Raw genomic sequence first — 19,583 nt, forward strand, 5'->3', positions numbered from 1 at the left:
TAGCTGCGGAGGCAAGCGCTGCAGATCAAAAAAAAAAAAAAAAAAAGCAGAAGAAGAAAAAAGATCAAAGTAAGAGGGAGAGGAACGGTTTTTAGACGAGTTTACAGATGCTGAAGAGAGCTCATCACACAATGAGCAGTGAGTGTATGCTTCGAGAAACAGCGTGCGCCTCTTGTTCAGGCTCCGAAACAATAGCGAGTCTCCCAGCATGGGCGAGGGCCAGCAGCAAAGCCTCTGCTTCGAACTTCCAGTTTACGACTGCTCACAACAGTTTACAGCAGCCAAATTTCATTTTCTACTCCCAAATCCTATCGCACATTATCCTGTACATTGCATTAGAGCTCTAATCTTTCCTTTCTCTTCCTCAGAAGAAGAAAAGAGCGCCTTCATGATTAACCCACTTTACAGCAATAAATAAACGCATCATCCAGTAATGTACACCAGATTTAATTTGAAGGGGGGGGCAGAACGCTCAAATCACTGAAATGTAATGAAAAATAACACAATGCAGACACCAGTGGGTGCCTTAGGAATTAATTTGAATGCTCCATCATTTTTTCCTCCTTTTTACTCTTTGGATTGGGTTTTTTTTTCATCTCAGCCAACTGCTGACTTTTCTCCTCTCCCATGCTGCTGCTGTAAAATCTTCAAAATATACAAAAAATTATAAGAAGAAACATGATCAGTCTGCCACACACACACACACATATATATATGTATATATACACACACACACACACACACACACACACACACATAAAGTCTTGTTCTTCTTCCTCCGTGTTTTTCACATGTAGCCCATGTTGCTTTTGGTTTCCCACCGCCTCTTCGCCTCAAAGCTGCAAAACAGAAAAAAAAAACTTTGAAGCTCTTATGAATACATTTTAGCCATCAACTTCAATCACACTAGCTAATTCAGGCTTCGGCGGCTCTATCTTAACTGTACTTGAACCCAGAGTGGTCGCGCATGGCAGAAATGATGGCAAGCATAAACATGAGACCAGAGACAGACGTCATACCCCCAGGCTATTTGCTTCTTCCTTTTCTGCGCTGCCCTCAAAGCTTCCTCTTCCTGTTTGCCTTGCACAAAGTCACGGCAATCAGCAGCTTGAGCGATTTTCACGGCCATCTATTTGGAGGCAGACAGAGGAGAGGCTCATTAGAGAATGAAAATCAGTCTGTGGCAAGAAAAAAGCCCCTTCTGACTGATGTGTGAGGGTGGCTTCTTGTCGAAGTCTCTGCTGCCTGCGATGCCTCCTCCACACCACAGCAAAACTGTCATTAAACCAAACGACACGTGAATGCCGTACAATCCTGCAGTCTAGCAAGTCTGGCGATATGTGACGTCAGGACTGAGTGCAACATATTTGACAGAATGTGACCACGAAAGCCTACATTATATATTTCATTCAGTAGGAATAAATGCTATTTTACATGTATGCAACAATAATTCTGCAGCAAACACCTGCTTATTTCTATGAATGAGATGTACAATATCTTACAAGTCATGAAGCATTTAAAAGAAAAAAAAGAAAAAAATGAAGTCAATATGTGAGCAGCTCTTTTTAAAAGGTACATGGCAGATGGGTTGCCCCATCATAATGGAGAAAATCTGCTTCAACGTGTTCTGTTTTTATATATTATCCCAAAGCCTGCGTAGTCAGGTCTGTAGCAGGACTCGATGTTCCTGTTTTTACTGAGGATTTGAACCCTCCTTGATGTATCTGAGCAGCTAAAGCTTCTTACACACTTTCTAAATGGATGCTAAACTTGGAAGTAGGGACAACACCTGCTTAGATTACAAAGAAAAGTGGAAAAAATATCAATATCTGCTTGTTTTCTTTGTATTTTGTCAAAGAGTAGCGAATAAAGTCACTCGGCTCTCACATTTTAGATGATGGATTAAATGTGACATTTTTTCTTCGAGGACTGCAAAGAATTTTTAGATGTTGTAGAGAACTAAAAGCTGAATATTATGCACAGGTCTCTACAAATATTAACAAAAAGTGTAGTTTTATTTTTTTGAACATGAGCACTGTTTCAATAAAATTCTCATCACTATATATTTGATGTATTTTAAGAGCTGTGTTTTTCAGCTTAGAGTTTACAGTCTTTCCCCCTCCATCCTCTCAATGCTGTTTCTTTTAGATCCTTTTTTTAATGTGCAAATGAAATACTAAACAAACAATGACAGACAATGTCAGCTGTGCTGCCTCCCCCCCTCCACTTCAAAAATGTTGCAAAGGCGTTTTCCACTCATCTCCAATTGTAAAAGAGACTTTTTTTTGGAGCAATGCAGGCAGTCCCTGAAATCAGAAGTGAAGAGAATGACCGTGACTGTAAGAGGCAAACATTCAAATCCCAGGGAAGACATATGTGTGTATTGTGAAGCAGAATAATCCCAATAACCCCAGTCACACAGAAGCACAGGAAACAAAGGGAAAAATCCTGCCCCCTCTTTCACTCCTGAGATAGGTTTATTATTCAAGCAAAGGCAAACTTTGATAAACAACTTGGAACAATTTCACCAAACCTTTGGGTAATTCTTTGTAATATTCAGAGTACAATCAAGGGGGAAAGAAAGTCTTAAGGTAATGAAGAAATGTGCCACCACTGCGCCACTTGGAGAAAAAAAAGACCTGCTGGAAAAAAATGTTTCAATTATAATTAAGTGGGATAAACTTTATTAGAAAGACTGAAACTAAAATATCTCCTAATGCATGCTGGGATTAAGCAGGTCAGAGCGAGCAGGCAGGAAAAATTAAACTCTAAAGGCTTTTTATCACCATATTTCAGGAACCAAGGGTGTAAAATGTTCTAATTTGGGATACATTAAAAGCCATAAAGGTCTTTCAAAAAGATTAATGGTACTTTGCTTGGATTTAAGATAAGAGCTCCGGCTGGCTGCAAGTACTGGGCTCCGGCTGGGCCCTCAAGGCATTCATCTATACAGTCACTGGAAGATTTGTGAGAGCGTCTGCATAACCTGAAGCGTACATACTATGACAGTTCTCCAGTTCTTTGCCATTTTTATAGGTTTTAAATTCCTCAAATCATGTTTTCTCCTCTTTTCTCCTCCCCTCTCCTCTTTAAGAGAGTTATAACAAGGAGGGGGGACGGTTGCTCAAACATTTGCAGTAGATTTGCGAGCAGATAAAACCACTTCAGGGTGTTCCCTGCTTCTTGGCAGAGCAGCGTAGGTGCTAAATGCTTCTGAGTGGCTCTGATGCATGCTGAGATTATAAACCACACATTTATTAAATTGTTGACAAATCTGAGAACAGCTCTTGCTCTCTGTGTTTGTAAAGGAAAAAAAAAAAAGAAAGCCACACTGGCTCATTCTGGGAGCAAATCAAACGAAACTGCATGATGCTAAATGGTTTAATTTGGAGATTTACTGACAGAGCTTTTTCTTTTTGCCTACACGAGGATTACCCACATTAACCTGCTCTCCTGTGGGGTTGCATTTGAAATGCAAAAGGTCTTGAAAACACGCCTTCCTGAACATTCCAAAAGCAAAATTAAAACCCACTTCCATGGCCCTCATTTCCCCCTCTTTTAAATTCACAACACAGCTTTTACTACATTTAAAGCATTAAAGGTCTTTAATATTTTCCCTGTTTCTTTTTTTATATCTGTTTAGTCTACACTCCCTGATTGTCTTTGCTGGGGCTCAACATTAATGTCAACCAAGTTACCTAGGAGACAGAACAGATCAAAGAGACAAAAAAAAACCCCTCAAATGTCTGATTAATCAAGCCTGCAAACAGCTTATTTCTTTTAGCCTGCATGCAAGTATGAAAATGAGATTCCGAGAGCAGTACATTGTGCAGATTTGTTCATTCTTATCTGAACAAAGCCAGCGGCAGCTTATTTCATGGATCACTGGCACTGTCAGCGCTGTGGCGCCGAGCAGGTGACGGCTCCTCTTTCTGTGGCGAGAACAAAATTAGCAAAAAGTCGGCACAAATTAGCCTCTCATATTTTCAGTAATATGACATTATTTTTCATTTACTTTTTTGATCCACTTTTCAGGATTTTTTCCTCCCCCCCCCCCTTGCGTGCATCTTAGTGCCAAATCCTTTCACATCACAGGCTGGGGAAAAATAAGAATGGAAGTACAAAGCGGGAATAAAGGCAGGAGACAGGAAAACCTCCTGCATTCTTTGTTTATGTGGCTCCTAAAAGGCAATTCTTCCCACTCCACCACATATTAATGTACAATTAAATGTCCATCACATGCATGTTTCCCGTGCCTCGTTTCTCTCTCCCTCTCTCTCCTGTGTGGCCTGTGTGCAGCCCTGCTAAAAACAAAGTTTATTCAGAGGATTAATTCTCTGACCTTTGGAAGATTTGAAGGCAAAAAATTCAGCCTGCACAATGCTGGCACTGCAGCAGCAGCAGCAGCAGCTTAAGGCCACTAGGAGGGTTAAGTCAATAGTGCTGTTTTCTGTTCATCCATGTTTGGGTCGTCATGGAGATTCAAGCAGAGACCCAAACATGGGGCCTTGATACAAAAAATAAATACGTCAAAATTTACATTGCGTGTGTGGAAATCACGCACAAAGTTGCTCATAATAACGCTTTCACACTTTGTTTTCATTTGTGTGTCTGTTTTACGCTGCGTCCCTCCTTTTGTAGCACAGGGATCATAAAAACACTGTGGCAATTAACCAGCCAGTGCAAAAAGACAATAGCTGAATGGGAGATGAGAAAAATACGTCTCCATGTGGATAAAGTGTTAAAGCTCCTATTAACAATATGAAATAAATGATGGCTTTAAGGAAGAAATGGCCTTAAATCCATTCATAAATTTCCTATCCAGGAAGCCTCTTCCAATTAAAACGTGTGAGAGGTGGATTAACAAGGGCTATATGGCTTTGCCTCACTAAATCACCTCCCCGAGCTGCTCTGCTGCATTTGACGTGTAAACGATTAATGACCAGCCTAATTCCCTTATCACACTACCTTAATGCCTAAATAATGTGGCCTTAGTCAACTTTGGAAAGCAGGGCTATATAAGAAAGGAATGAATATCAGATTAGGCAGCTTGTGTGTTATTTCAGCATAATTTCTTAGGACTGAGGTGGAAGGGGGAAGAAATACGTGTCTCTGGCTTCTTAGCCTCAGCGTTGCAGCAGGACAGGGAAGGTCAAAAGATCGAGGGGTCAATCAGCACCACCCATATCGTATTCAAAAGAAAAGATTTTACGAGATTTTATTTAGTTAGTCCGTTATTTCAATCTCCAAGGTGAAACAATAGGTTGAGGTAAAATAAAAAATCCGACCCTAGAATCAGAGGTGCTCTCTTGCTGCTGTTTTTATTATCAAGTCGTCTACAGATTATTTACATGATTCACAGTAAGTCTAACTTGTACTAGGCCTTTGGAGGGCCAGGTCAACACCCAATGATAGTCAGTTTATTGTTACAGAACACAAAGGAAAAGATACTGTTATTATTTCTGAAAACGACTCAAAGTGATACAAATGACTTACACAAACTAAGATTTTTTTTTTCCAATATAAGAAATCAAATGTTACATAAGGAAATATAGCTTTTTATTATTAAAGATGCATCGAGTCTTTGCTCTACAGCTGCACTTTGTTAAAAAGGATACATTTGTTCATACCTGCTGGTTTGACTCCTGAAACAAATGATTATTTTGTTGATGTAAAAGACTGTTTTGTCCATCACTTGTCTTCAAATTGATTTCGTCCAACATAAAGCCAAAGGGCTGCTAATTGTACATACTGCTGAGCAGTTTAATCTATCAATACATTAGATTTTATAAAAAGAAGTAGTGCAATGTGGAATTAGTTATCACCAATAAAAGATCTTTTGGCCATTTTTTGTTATTTGGGGTTTTCATTTACTTAGTTCAGAAAAACTCTGTGGTGAAGCCAGACTATAAAGTTGAAGGAAATTAAAATAATAGAGTAAAATATCTAATTTTTTTAATGTAAGCAGAATATGTTGTTACTGTTTTCCAATAGCAAACAAAGTAATTATGTAATGGACAAACTGCCATAGCTTTTCTTAGGAGCTTAACAGTGATCGTAGAAAAGGTAAATCACTGATTGTCAATGTCTAATAATGAAGGATAAACAATTACAATGTGTCACTGTTTTCATTATAATACAGTCAGAATATCATAGCACGCACCTTCATGCTGTTATATTCCCACTACAGTGTCAGTTTTCTTTGGGGCAGCCTCATTAGAGCTTTTTGTCATCTTGCCTCCTCTTTGACAAACAGAATTACACGGAAAGCTAAAAACAATGGCACTTCAGGGAAGGCACAGGAGAACAGCAATGTCTCCATTTCCTTTTCTAGTAATCTGATCCTAGATACATACAAGATGTCATCTTTAGGGAATAGACAAAAAAAAAAAATCTCTGAAAGTTCGTCTGCTTTGTGCCATTTCATTATCTCGCCTCCTCTGAGTAGGGTAGGCTTATTAGCAAGCTTTGAACTCACACTTAGAATAATATGCCATCAACAGTTTTATAAGCTAATTAGAAAAAAAACTGTTTAATTAATGAGTGACTGGCAATAAAATGGCAATCATGAAAAAAGAAACCAAGGGTGCTAAGCTTCCACTACCACCAATTAAGGCCTAATTACAAACAAATTATATATGTGTTTTGCTGTGGGCTTTAATTTAAAAAAATGGCTTTAATTAAAAGAGAAAACATGCTAATTAATTAAACAGCACACAAATCTACATTGAAAAGTATGCTTTGTCTATCAAGTAATTAATGAAATACAATAATCCAAATGAGATTCCCAGGCATTTGATAAAAGCTTAGTACCCATTTCAAAATCCATTTCAAAATTAATGGGCGAAAATTTAATGTGAGTCATCCAGAGATACAATAAAAGTTCATTCAGTGATAAATTGCTTATGCTGAAGGAAAAATGAACAAAGAGGAGAGTTTCCCTGAACTCTCTGCGAGGTGGCCTGGGGGGGCTCGCAGGGGAGATGGAGTCAGACTCCTTCTCTGATGTGGGGCGGGGAAAGTCAAAATCTGATAAAGCCTACTTTCCACAAAAGCGCCGCTCATTAATTTTTTGATTACAAACACAGGGCATGGCGGGGGGAAGGTGGCGAGAAGAAAAAAGGTGTTAAATAACATAAATATCATGAAACACTCTTAGTTCAGCTCTTTGTTTCAACTAAGCCACCATGTCTCCTCTGACAAAATGCCGCGCCACCTTTGTTTCACAGCGTTTAAGCGAGGCTTTCCAAAGGGTAGATTTCAAGGACAGTGGGGCTTTTCCTTTCAGCAGCTGCACTATTGAAATGCAAGCTAGAACATAATGAGGGATGTTATAACCATCCGCATGTTCAAAAGCTACAGAAACTATAAATGGCTCCAGTTAATACATATTCATATGGCTAATTACAATACAATCTATTAGGAGGGATTCATTTTTAAACAGTTTGGATGTAGCACGTTATTATTACTCAAAGTGGCATAACAAGAAAGCTCCACAACAAAAGGTCAATCCGGACTACATGTAGCAGTTCCGATATCCAATTAAATCACCAAATACCAGTATAGGCCTTAAAAGTTCAATGCCGGTCAGCCTCTGGTCTAAAACATACTGGGCCGTGCATAGTTTGTTGTTGGTGGTGGTTTTTCTGTTGCAGGGCATAGGCTGAAAAGAAAAACTGTCTTTTAAGACACCTTCTTTGTACTTGTGGCCATGTACATGGGGCTGCTTCCATCCTGATGGTGAGGCCAGCAGCAATGCAACATAGTTTTTCATTTTTCATATCCTTAAGCTCCTGCAAGTCATGAAATACACCCGACATCCATGTTTGTGGCAGACTACAGAGAGTTTCTGTTTTGAAATGTTAATGCCACTCTAATAACTGTGATGACAGCCATGGGGCAATACAAGGCTAACACAACATGATGGTCTTTTGTAAAGAAATATACCCACTTACTGTATATGAAGCAAATGTACGGATACATTCAAAAACAGATCAGCGGCTCTGTTTAATAAAATAGATATTTCATTTTTCCTGTTGATTGAAGTACTACAATGAGAATGTGGATTAGTGCAGCAAAGACAGTAGTTTATATTAGTGTCCGATTTAGAGTACAGTCATTATAGAATAAGTAGTCATTGTTCCGAAAATTGCATGGTTCTAATAACCCTTCAAAGGACTTAGAATAATTTGTAATAGTAAGCTGGCTACATGTCGAGAGGTGTGCCTGTCTCCCAACGAATGACACGCAGCATAGGTTCCAGGCTCCCACCCCTGCGGCCCTGAATTGAATCGTTAACAAGTAGGGTGGATAGAAAAGATGGATGGATATAAAATTTTTGAGTGTGATAACCTGATAGCTTAAATCATATTTATTTAGATATTGAAAGCACCTTATTATGGTGTCCCACAGGGATCAATCGTTGGTCCACTGCTCTTCCTGTTACATGTAAATCACAATCACACAAATTCCAGAAGTAATTTTGAATGTTTTGTGTGACGCTGATGATTTAATGGATGATTTAAGCTTTTGGGGGGTTTTGTCAACAGGTCAGACTCAAATCTGGGCCGCTGCAGTCTGACCATGTGAGCTAAAGTGGCACCCAGTCAAAAAGTAGAGTTAGATGTAGAAATTGAGTAGATTTCAGTACCTTATAGTCGTGTGAAAAAGTAAGTATAACACTTTGATTGCTTTGGTTTTACTGCATTTGATCCTGTTTGATACAGTGACTACAGATAAACATAAGATAACATAAGATTTTCTTTACTACTTATCAGTTATAATCTTTTCATACTAGCTCATTTACCAGGAACAGAAAAATCAATCTGCTAAATATGAGCTGCTGGATGCTATCAGGCCTCATGACATGCTTTGAGCCGTTTATAGTGTATGTGTCTGTCACTTCTTGTTATGCTAATTACAGAATTAATTAGCCCGTACGCAGCTTGCTGCAGAGTAAAATAATGTGCAGTAATCAAAGGATGGAGACCAAGTCTTAATTGGAGGACTTGCACCTTTTAATCTACTGAACTATTAAGACTACTTTAGAGGCAAGGAGATTTTTACATTGTTTTCTGTCTTCTAAAGCATGTGAAAAGAAATCTAAATGCGCTGAGGAGGATCAACAGGCATCTTTATGAGAAAAGAAACTGTCTGTATAATTTATTAAACTACATTAGGAAGCTTTGGAAATGCACTGTAGACAATAATAAAAATTTCTTTAGAGGGGTAATATGTTTATTTAAAAATCTGAGCATGTCTTCACGAATTAATCTAAAAACAAAGGCTTTCAGCTTTGAAACATATTTAAAAACCGTAATGAGAATAAAAACCCACAACCTGCAATATCCAAGCCGCGTGTCTTAGAAGTTTGACAGATGAAAGAAAACATATCTCAGAATTTATAAGGAGCCTTCAAAACAGGGTTTTACCAAATTGTTTTAATGTTTAGATTAAAAAAACGTAAGAAAGGAAGTAGAGCAAATGGAAATCATTAATTGACTTGTGGGAGCTCAAAACAGCAGAAACAAACATTTCCGTCTTACAAAAGAGGGGATTCTGACAGCAAGCTCTCTATCTTTCTTCTATTTCCCTTTGCTTTGAGGAGATAAGTGGGAATGCATTAGATTGAGGATGAAAATACTCTGAAACATTGTCATCCAACATGTACCAGCATTTTCTTTACAAAACAATGCCTAGAGGGACAAACAGGCCTCTTTAGTTCTTCACAGCTGTCGGAATGCTTTTGCATTTTTCGCGAAGAAAACCTGTTCCTATTCTTCGAGTGAAAAGCCTGCCACAATCATGTCAGGATGTTATGACCGTAAACAAATTAAACATCTAAGCAATTCCGTGCCAAATGAGCCACTCAATTATAACCTTGAAATTGATTCTGGCCACAGCGGAGATTATTGATCCTCTAAATGTTTGTCACAGTGCTCCCGTCAACGTGAACAGGAAGGCGGTAAACAAACACTCTGGTCCTAAATGCTATCTGAAATACAGGCTGCATTAATATACACTATAATCCTTTATAACTGATTCAGAATCCCTTAAACTTTCTGGCTTTTAGCTTCCATTTCTCTCCCATTTTTTTTTCTTTTTTAACTATGAGCAGGACTGCTTGTCTTTGTATTCGAAAGAAAACCTGTACAACTTTGCATCAGCTAGCATTTAGGGATTTAAAAATAGTCAAATCTATACTCTCTTGAAATGAAGTTATCACTGCCTAACAATGAATTGCGGCTGCCAAACTGCTGTCAGGTCCCATCACGGCTCTGGCAAGACACAAGGCAGGTGCCAGGGAGGCGAGAACCTCAGCTCAGGCTAAAACCAATCCACCAGCGCTCTAAGAGGCTTTCTGAAAGTACAGCACAGGTGCCACTCACAAGAGCTTTCATTTAACTCCCTCATATTCGATCACTCTGCTCGCAGTTAGAATGGAAATATGAAGGGGCTCTAATGCTTGCACACCAATGTCTATTACACAATGGAGATACTAGGTCACAAATGTAATGCTCACACAATTAGCACAGTTGATATTTTCATTTAGAAACCTCCTTATCCATTCAAGAGGTTCTGGTTGCAATTTGTTTTTCGATTACTTGCTTTAAATCGAATCATATCCAGATTTTTTTTAACGAAAGAAATCACATCATTTGCACCTCCTATGTTTCTTCTCCACAGCGAAGCCAGTAATGGCTCTAGCTGCCGTCCACTACGTGAACATGAGAGTAAAAGTTACATTTTTGAACACCACGTTTAAATAACTTTAATTTTTCTGTTGAGCAGCGTTAAATGGACGGCCCCTCCCACCTTATAACTCCAAATTGAAATCCTCAGATGCCAGGAAAACCTGAGCCTGTTCCATCTTTTTGTTGCCACTATTACAAAATGAAAATGCTCATGCGACGCTGTAAGCAAAATGCATCATAAAACAAAGAAGTTTAACTTTGATGCTCCGGCGGAGAAGTAACGCTGCAGCTGTATGTCTTTTTAACCACAATTATGTGTGTGTGGGCTACATTTTATGCTAAATTAGTTTCAAACCACTTGATCCTTGATGCCTGCCAAGGCGGTTAGTTACAAAACTTCAGGCACTGCATTTAGGGACATGTACACTTCAAAGGTATGAAACTCTTACCTGGAGAATGATTTAACAGTTGGCTTGAAAGCAATGTACCCTTCATTAAAAAGCAGAGCCAAAAGTCCTTTAGACACTGCCGCACTTCAAAACTAAGGGGAGGGCTTTCCATTAACTCAATGGAAAAGAGCTGCAGGACTGAATGGTGGATGTCTGCGTGTGTTTTTGTTCCTCTATGTCTTTGCAGCAGAAATGGCCACGGATCCATTAGCCTGATTTGTCACAGCGGGAGCACCCCAAAGATCTCTTATCAGCACAACGTACCTCTCGAGTGGCGAGTCTGTCGCTCATCTCCTCCGCCTTTGCAATGTCCCCTTCAGCTATGGCCCTCTCTATGCTCTTTTCTAGGCCGGACTGCAGAAGAGGGGAAAAAAAAAAATCGTTTTTTTTTTTTTTTTTGAAATAGGGGTAGAGAAAAAAAAAATCAAAGAGTAACTTCAAAAGTCCCCAGGGCCTTATTTTTAATATGATTGCCATTACTACAAATATGTAGATTTCGCTTCACAAATGAAAACCTTTTTGATTGGATATTAGTGGGGAAATCTTAGAAATGCTACAGGAGATTACCAAACATAAATGTGACTCTTTAATTACACATTTCCATTACAGGCCTAAGCAGAGGGGGGTGCCGAGAAGCCCCCGGTCACTGATGGCAAGGCAGTTCTGCTGTGATGAGACTATCTCAGCGAGCCGAGTACCAGATTTCTTCAGCCCCCCCAAATTTCATCATGGTGGAAAAAAAAGATACACTGGAAAGAAACTGCAATTATTAATGTGTCCCCTCTGATGTATTGTTGACTCACTGTAAAATTACAGTAAAGTAAACATCAAGTTTTAAAACGCAGAATTTTATTAATTTTTTTGACTCCGATTGGTCAGCTCTGATTTAGTGCGCTCATTACAGTTCAATGTCCTGAACGTACCCGATCCGACTCGTGAACTCAGTTATCACCAGCAGTTTCTCACAAGCAGAACTCAAACGGACAGACGGTCATCGTTTATGCTGTGAACTGTGTTTAAGGTTAGGGTTTGGAGAAGCTGCTGCCAGATAAATAATCACATCTGGCAACTGTGATATAGTTTTTCCTCAATTACCTCACTTCAAATTGTTCGAAAGACTTGCCAGACTCGAAATAATATATTAATTACAAGGATCTGCATTTGAGTGATGAAAGAGAACCTCATTATGATAATGTGGCAAGTTCTGTTACATCCAGCTTGGCACCCCATTCAAAATGAGGCTAAATTCACAAAAAAAAAGAAAAAGAAAAAACCCTCAATCTTATGCTGCTGAGATAAATTAAGCACAAAATACTCCAAAATAATCATTAAAGGGATTTCACATTGAAATTAGAACAGTTCCCATTCATTGGTCAATCGTAATGTTCATCAAGCTTGCAAATATTTTTGCTTCATTAGCAATTTGCAATCGTTTTGCATTAAAGGTTTGGTCATCTTTAAGAGCTGAAATGCACTCAAATGGAAGAAAGTTCAGTTTTACATTTTTGTCTTTGTTCCAGCTGCAGTCACAGAGGCTGTAACCATCTCATCTTCTGCCAAGCAACACTTGGATTTTCAGTCTTTTTGCAGGTGAAGAAAAAAATCCTACATCTCACTTGAATCTTAACCACGCTAGAAAGCAGATTCACCCTAATCTTATCACTAAACGTAGCTGAGCATAATCCCCAATGTACTTCTCAATGTCAGGTTGAGTTATTATAAAGGTCCCCCTAATCCACATGTCATATCACGTAAAACAATGAGACGGTACAGTGGCAACGAAACACAAAGGATGTGAAGGTGTTTCTAACAGCTAAGACAGACACAGTATTAAACCTCAGAAGATAAGTTGGAAGGCAGTCTTTGTTACCTTCGGAGGGGGTTTGGAACATGCAGGGGGATGAAATCGATCATTTACACCAAAATACTGCTTAAGCTCATCCCAGTGCTTCTCCCGCTCCTCTTGACGCTCTCTGCTGACAGAGAAAATGTCTGTTAATGCTCATGTAGACCAGCATTGCAATAAGACATATATCGTGTCCATCTTTTTATTAACTTGACTGTATTTCTTTTGTTACCCTTCTAATCAGATCTATGTGTTTTTCATACTTTGTGGCGACAGCATTTTGTAAGGAATTTGCCCGTAAGGATAGTTTGACAAACAGGAAAGGAAACATCCTTCACTTTACCTGACTATTCATAGTCTGTAATGTTGTGTAACAGTACCTTGTTTCTGCAGGTTCCCCACTTTCTGCTCCTGTGAAATTACACGCACAAGACAAACAAGTTAATGATACGTAGGTTTCTTCTGTATGAGTCTGCCTGTCAAGTTCACTTTACATCAATGGCCACGTACAGTCCACTTTGATCTTAAGTGGGCCAAACCAGTGAAATTCCCCTTTATGTAGTAGTTTAACTGCATAAGCAATACCTGAGCTATCTCAATATAAGAAAAAGAAGTGCAATTTCAACATAGTGCAATTACACTGTCGTTTAATTGTTTAACATCATTACATTGGGGGAGTACGAATGATTTCGGGAGAAGTCTTTATCAGTAGACCGAGCTGTCAAAATGTATGACAATATAGTTAAAATGTACATCTTCCTTCAGATTTTCCAAAGACATCCAGTAGGCTGGACTGGAATCTTTGTCTGGCCCCCGGGCCTTATGTTTGGCACCCCTGATATTACTTCAGTTGTTAGCTATACCATGTGTACCAATAAGTTGCTCGACTACCTTTAAGGTAAGTTTCTATCAAATACAAAGGTTTATTTTCTTACAAATTGACCAATATTTTGTCCACTGGAAAAATGTGCAAACAATTAGAGCCTGACTGATGAACTAGTTGGCCAATATTATCAACCAATCTATCACTAGCCTATCACAAATATATCAGTATTATAAATACATTTTGCTATAAAAGGTGCTTATTTTATAAACACTGTCTTCACACAGTATGTCCAGCAGAGCTACTCAAGTTTCACTTCTTCCAAAATGCTCTGCAGTATCTGCAGCACCTGCAGCAGAGCAGAGTAAGGTACTAATATTGGCCAATATATTGATATTGGAACTACTGAATTACAAAAACTCCCCCATCTGTTGGATGTAGAACTACATTACCTTTCTTTCGCTTTCTTCTTTTCCTTTTTCTTCTGTCTTCTGTGACCTTTAATATCCTTATATCATCTTTCTTCCTCCGCAGATCCTGGAATTTCTTAAAGACACATACAAAGTGAATACAGCATCACTGCTCTTGATTCTTTTCTGCTGCAGCTGTACAGATGTGACATACGAAGAGGGCTTCAAAACCCTGCTTTTCTCACTTCAGATGAACCGTTAGCTTAAGTCTGAGCTGGGCTGGGGGTACTGCAGCAATAGTAAATGTAAACTTAGAGATAGTTAGCGTGAAGCTAACTTTCAGAGTTAGCTTCATTTATACAGGCATCACTAAAACCAAAGAGGTTAGCCTGTACCTAGAATGAAAAATAAGATCAATACAACATACTTGCCACATTTCTTGGGATATGCCAGGCATACTGCATGTCGGAGAGTCACTGGCTGCAGTGTGAGTCGATTGTGACTCCTCCAGCGAGCATGTGTTTTTAGCAGAGCCCTTTTCAAATTCCCTCTTCTCGTCTTCTAAATCGCCCGGCTTGTCCTCCTCGTCATCTGAACTGAGGTCGTCTTCGGTTAAACCACTGGGCAGGAGTCCGCTGTACATAACGAATCAGTATATTATATTCAGCATATACGGGTAATTTATGATTGCACTGTATTTTAAACGGTCCGTAATAGGTAAACTACAGATTTCCACAACAGTTGTTAGGAACGACTGTCATTTCCGGGTAAACACTGCGACGCTGCCTGCTAAATGGCACCGATTGGCTGATCGCAAACAGCGCTGAGCACAACGTCCAATCAGCGTTGTTGCTAAACAGTGGAGCACGAGGACTAAAAGCAACCTCTTATTGGCTGCATTGGTAGGAACTTTTAAGAAGTTCAGGTTTTATTTAACATATTCCTTAATATTTTCCTCGTATTCGGGTAAGGAGGTATTTTAGCTCCGAAGGAGCTCAAGCTTTACAGAAAAGTGAAACAGCTGCTGGACCGTTTCTAATTGAGGTGAGCCGGGCTACTGACAGGTCCGTGAATTACCAGGAATCATTCAAATGTTAACCTATATTTGTGTTATGTTCTCTGTGAGATAAGCTTCATTCTCTGACCAATAGTTCGCAATTTGCTTAAAGTGCTTTGGGCATTACATTATTATTAGAATGATTAGCATGCAAATCTTGTATAGCCCCCGGCACTGGCAGAGGCATCTAGCCTTAAATTGCTCTTTCACACTCATTCTCATTAGACTCTCTTTGGTTGCATCTTATTGCAAGGCCCATAATATACATAAATTACAGTCTGTATTTTCTGTGCTATGCAAGTGTAGCATAATGGGGAAGACCAGTGACACTGATGTGTATGTAAAACGGCCTAAAACCAGTGCTCAGGTAAGCCAGACATTAAAAGGGAAACACACCTTAAGTTTAAACATAAGTATTGCGTGCTGTACTGGAGGAGAGCTACAGGACCTCCGTTTTTCTTTCTTCAGTCAATTACCTCAAACTTCAAATGTTTATAAGCCACACATAAACATTTCCTCAATTAAAATGATGTAGTGTAAAATTATCACTTTTTCAATAATTAACTGCTGAATCTATGGAAATACATTATAGAAAATGTAGTTGAGTAATTGGGGGGGGGGGGGGGGGGGGGGGATTCAATAGAAAATGTCAAGTATTCTCTCGCTCCACTTTCTGAAGTCTGTTGTTTTCTCTTAAACACACATTTCTTGGGTTAGTGAGCCTGTACATGGTTTTATATTCAGGGTTTAGGTATTGAGAGTGTGCATATTTTATGAGCTATAAGCTATGTTTTCAATAAATAATTGGTAAGTTGTTCAGTAAGAGTGTTGTGCTATTAATGTAATATGAAAAAAAAGTAAAAGATGGGGACCTTGCTCTCTCCTTGACCTTCCTGCAGCCTAAGATGAGAGATGTTACTTAGTTTGCTTTTGCTAAATGAAGTGCACATTAAAGCTGACTGATAAGGCTTATACTATATTGAATGTCATGGAAAACGTGAAAAAAATTCTCTATCTCATCCTCGGAAATATGCAACCATTAACTGGCATCGCTCACTCAGCATAATCGCTGCGTTAATTACATGTGTGACAAGCTGATGAGCACATCAGTGTCTGAAGGTAAATGAGAGTCACAAAGTCCTGTTAATACTAAACAAATTTGGCATTGCAGGTCTGAATCATTTCCTTATTGATTACTAGACTTTGTGTTCTATTTCACACTTGAATTAATGTCTCTCAGCTTTCCCACCACCCACCTCTCTCTCTCTCTAGCTGACTCCCTCTCCTTGTTTCCATCTCTCCCTGGCATGTGCTCCAGTTCATTATTTCTGTCATTTCTTGGTAATTTGGAGTTGGCTGTTTAAAACTTAGAGCCTCTTATTAAGTTTTGGCCATGGTGGATAAGAGGCAGGACTGTAAGAGCACAGAGATAAACTAATCATCTTAAAACCCTAATTATTAGTATCTTACTGTGACAGACTGTTTTTGCGAGGCAGCCAAATTGAGCCTCAAATGAGGAAAGGCATATCTGTGGAAGTGGTAATAATTTTAAGTCATCTCGATCTGGCTTGGTGTGGCAGAATTCATTAGTGCAGATTAGCACTGTGTGTACAAAGTAAATGAGATATCTAATAGCAAACGTGGAGGTCTGGGGACTCTTAATTTCCTCCCCAGTATGAGCGATGATGTTAAGAGGTGATTATATATATATTTTAACACTGTGTAGATTTGTCTGCTCCTTAGCCAAGCAGTTACACTAAACAGTGCCACTAAACTGTCGACCTCTCACCTCGCTCTGTACTTCAGCTGCAGAAAGGTGACAAAAATGAACCCCAAATCAGATTACACTGTGTTACTCTGATGCAGAGGCAAGCTGTTTTTTTCTGTGAGGATATGAAGGGAGTTAATTATGTGTGTAAGGAGAAGGTTGGGGAAAAAATAATAAGATTACAAAGAATAATTTGCTGATATAATTACACCAAAATTGGGTACACACAATCGTAAAATACATGTATTGCTTGACCTGGGTTAGCCAGTGAAATAAATCCTCCTTCTATAGCCTTTGTTAATTTGTTTTTATCATCTCCAAGTGGTGTTTGTGCAGGCAGTTCAATTTGCATGTGTAATTCCACTGTGCAAATTGACAACAAGTAGATAATTCGAGGAAATAGGCTGGTTGCAGGCCCCTGCTATCTTCCCATGCCTATTCATTTTGAGGAACCGCTGAGGCATGAAACTCATACATCAACTATTTCCTGACAACGCTTAGGCTTATTGTCCCCTAAAATGTCATTACAGCCATTATTTATGAAGCTAATTCATTTATTAAACCATATTTACTCTGACAGAATTTGTCACATTCTATCCATATCCTGAGCATTGCTTTTGAACATTGTCTCACAATGAGTATGTGCGAACACGTACGGCCTCACAAAGTTTTGTATCAGCCCAATTTGCCTCCATAATAGTTGGAATATTGCGACAGGAGTTCTGCGGTTTTTTGACTTTTAAGGGAAACTTTGCTAGAAGCTCGTACCGTGTGTCACAGAAGTCCTCTAAAAAGTACTTTGGTAATAGCTGACATCCCGCTTTGTGTTTTTGTCCTAATAGAGACGAGACTGCATGAACATAATCAGATGGAATATTTTAGTAGCATTGATAAATCTGCCCTCTGACAGCCCCCTTCTTAAATGAGTATGTATTAGTCACTTTTAATGCATTGCAGTAAGGCTGAAGAGTTCTTACGTCAAGCCTCCTGGCCTGTTGCTGCTGACTTATGGATCTGTCAGTTTAGCGCCGCGTACTTCATGACAGTGTGGATAATTTGCAATTGTGAGCAATGAAGTAACACATAGGGGGGTCATAAATTTTAATGTTACATGTTCTCCCTGGATAATTCCGTCACACCATTCTCTCGTATCTCTTCCTTTGGACTTACCTGTCACCCAAAAGCACTTATCACAGCAGTGGCGATGAGTTGTGTTTGAACTGTTTTACAATATTGATTTGGAGGCATGACATTTTAATTAATACTGGGTGTTAGCTGTCATATAGGCCGCCAGCCTCATTGGTTAGAGTATGAGACAGGCGAGGTAGGGGCAACGGAGATAAGACTAAAGCACTTACAGTGAAAAGGCTGTAAAAAGGGATCAATGTGGAAAGAGAGAGACAGTCATGGGTTGAATTTAAGGTAGAAAAAACAGTAATATCTGCGCTCACTGTATTTCTGTCAAGGTCTATTCTCTCGCCAATAACACAAATCAGTGAGACACAGCGTGCCTTCTGTCTTCCACAGGTTGCAGAGTACATCGTGTTATTGGGAGTCTGTGTTGCCAGCAAACCCAGAGAGAGTCTGCGTGCTGAGAGACGACCAGGGGGAAATTAGGTAACTTTGTAGCACTCCATTGAACAGCAATAAGCTTTTAGGGCTTAGCAAGCATAAACACATTAAACTGATGAGATTCATCAGCACTCTTGTGTCAAATCTATCGTGCCCAAAGGCAGAGCTCAGCAGCAGCAAAGTGCAGAGAAAGAGAAGGGTTGGCGACAAACCAGTGCTGTTTCCTCTGGATGTTTGCTGGTTTATCCAAACAGAGTCAGGTGATCAGCTGGAACCTCAGAGTTTGATAATGATACACAGTGCTACCCCTGGAAGAGCAGAAATGTTTAGCCATTGTAGGGTCAGAACATTGGCTCGAATGATCAAAAGATTTATTTTTTTATGTTAATTCACCAGTTTACTATTTCATCATTAATTAGTCAGTTAATTACAAATGAAATACAGGGATTGGATCAAATATGAAAAAAAAAGTAGTAAAGTGTTTGCAAAAACCACCAGATACCAAAGTAGTTTCTTAAATTTGTTTACTTAAATTTACGATAAACCTTGCTGGTCAGAAATATTTCACACCAAAGAGTGCATACGCCAAATTTACAGCAACAAATACAAATACAGGTTGTTATATACCATGCAGATAAGAGCTGAACAAGAAACTACCTATCCATGTTCGTGTTTTTTTTACAGATGTATGATATTGTGAGTTTCCCTACGTACAGTACAAATACTGCATGTAAAATTTTGGTTTTCAGCTTAAAGCTTTGGTAAAAGAACAAAATATTGAGTATAATTAAATCTGTGTATGAACTATGTAATGACTAAATGACAAAAAAGATACATTTGCAACGTTAAGGTTGTGTTTCTAGCTGAATGAGACTTATCAGTTCACTCATTTCAGGGCAATAGTTGTTATAGATGTGCACCAGATTCCAACCTAGTTGCTACTGAATGCTGAACAGCATAGCGC

The 19,583-nt window shown here is 39.1% G+C and overlaps 1 protein-coding gene across 3 annotated transcripts; it reads right to left on the reverse strand.

The window, feature by feature from the left end:
* Positions 1-613: 613 nt before the first annotated feature.
* fam204a (family with sequence similarity 204 member A) lies at positions 614-14,998 on the reverse strand. 3 transcript variants are annotated; one of them, XM_026189536.1, is made up of 8 exons: positions 14,650-14,998; positions 14,265-14,358; positions 13,370-13,400; positions 13,014-13,119; positions 11,408-11,497; positions 1,020-1,129; positions 757-839; positions 616-645 (listed from the first exon to the last, which is right to left on the reverse strand). In XM_026189536.1, exons 1-7 carry the CDS (start codon positions 14,863-14,865, stop codon positions 788-790), a joined length of 699 nt encoding a protein of 232 aa, XP_026045321.1. In that variant the 5' UTR covers positions 14,866-14,998; the 3' UTR covers positions 616-645; positions 757-787. The 3 variants fall into 3 exon arrangements, with proteins under 3 accessions (XP_026045322.1, XP_026045320.1, XP_026045321.1); XM_026189537.1 differs by having other exon boundaries at positions 614-839; positions 13,014-13,116; XM_026189535.1 differs by having other exon boundaries at positions 614-839.
* Positions 14,999-19,583: the final 4,585 nt, after the last annotated feature.

Source organism: Astatotilapia calliptera, chromosome 13, assembly GCF_900246225.1.
Source record: "Astatotilapia calliptera chromosome 13, fAstCal1.2, whole genome shotgun sequence".
Classification (NCBI taxonomy): Eukaryota; Metazoa; Chordata; class Actinopteri; order Cichliformes; family Cichlidae; genus Astatotilapia; species Astatotilapia calliptera.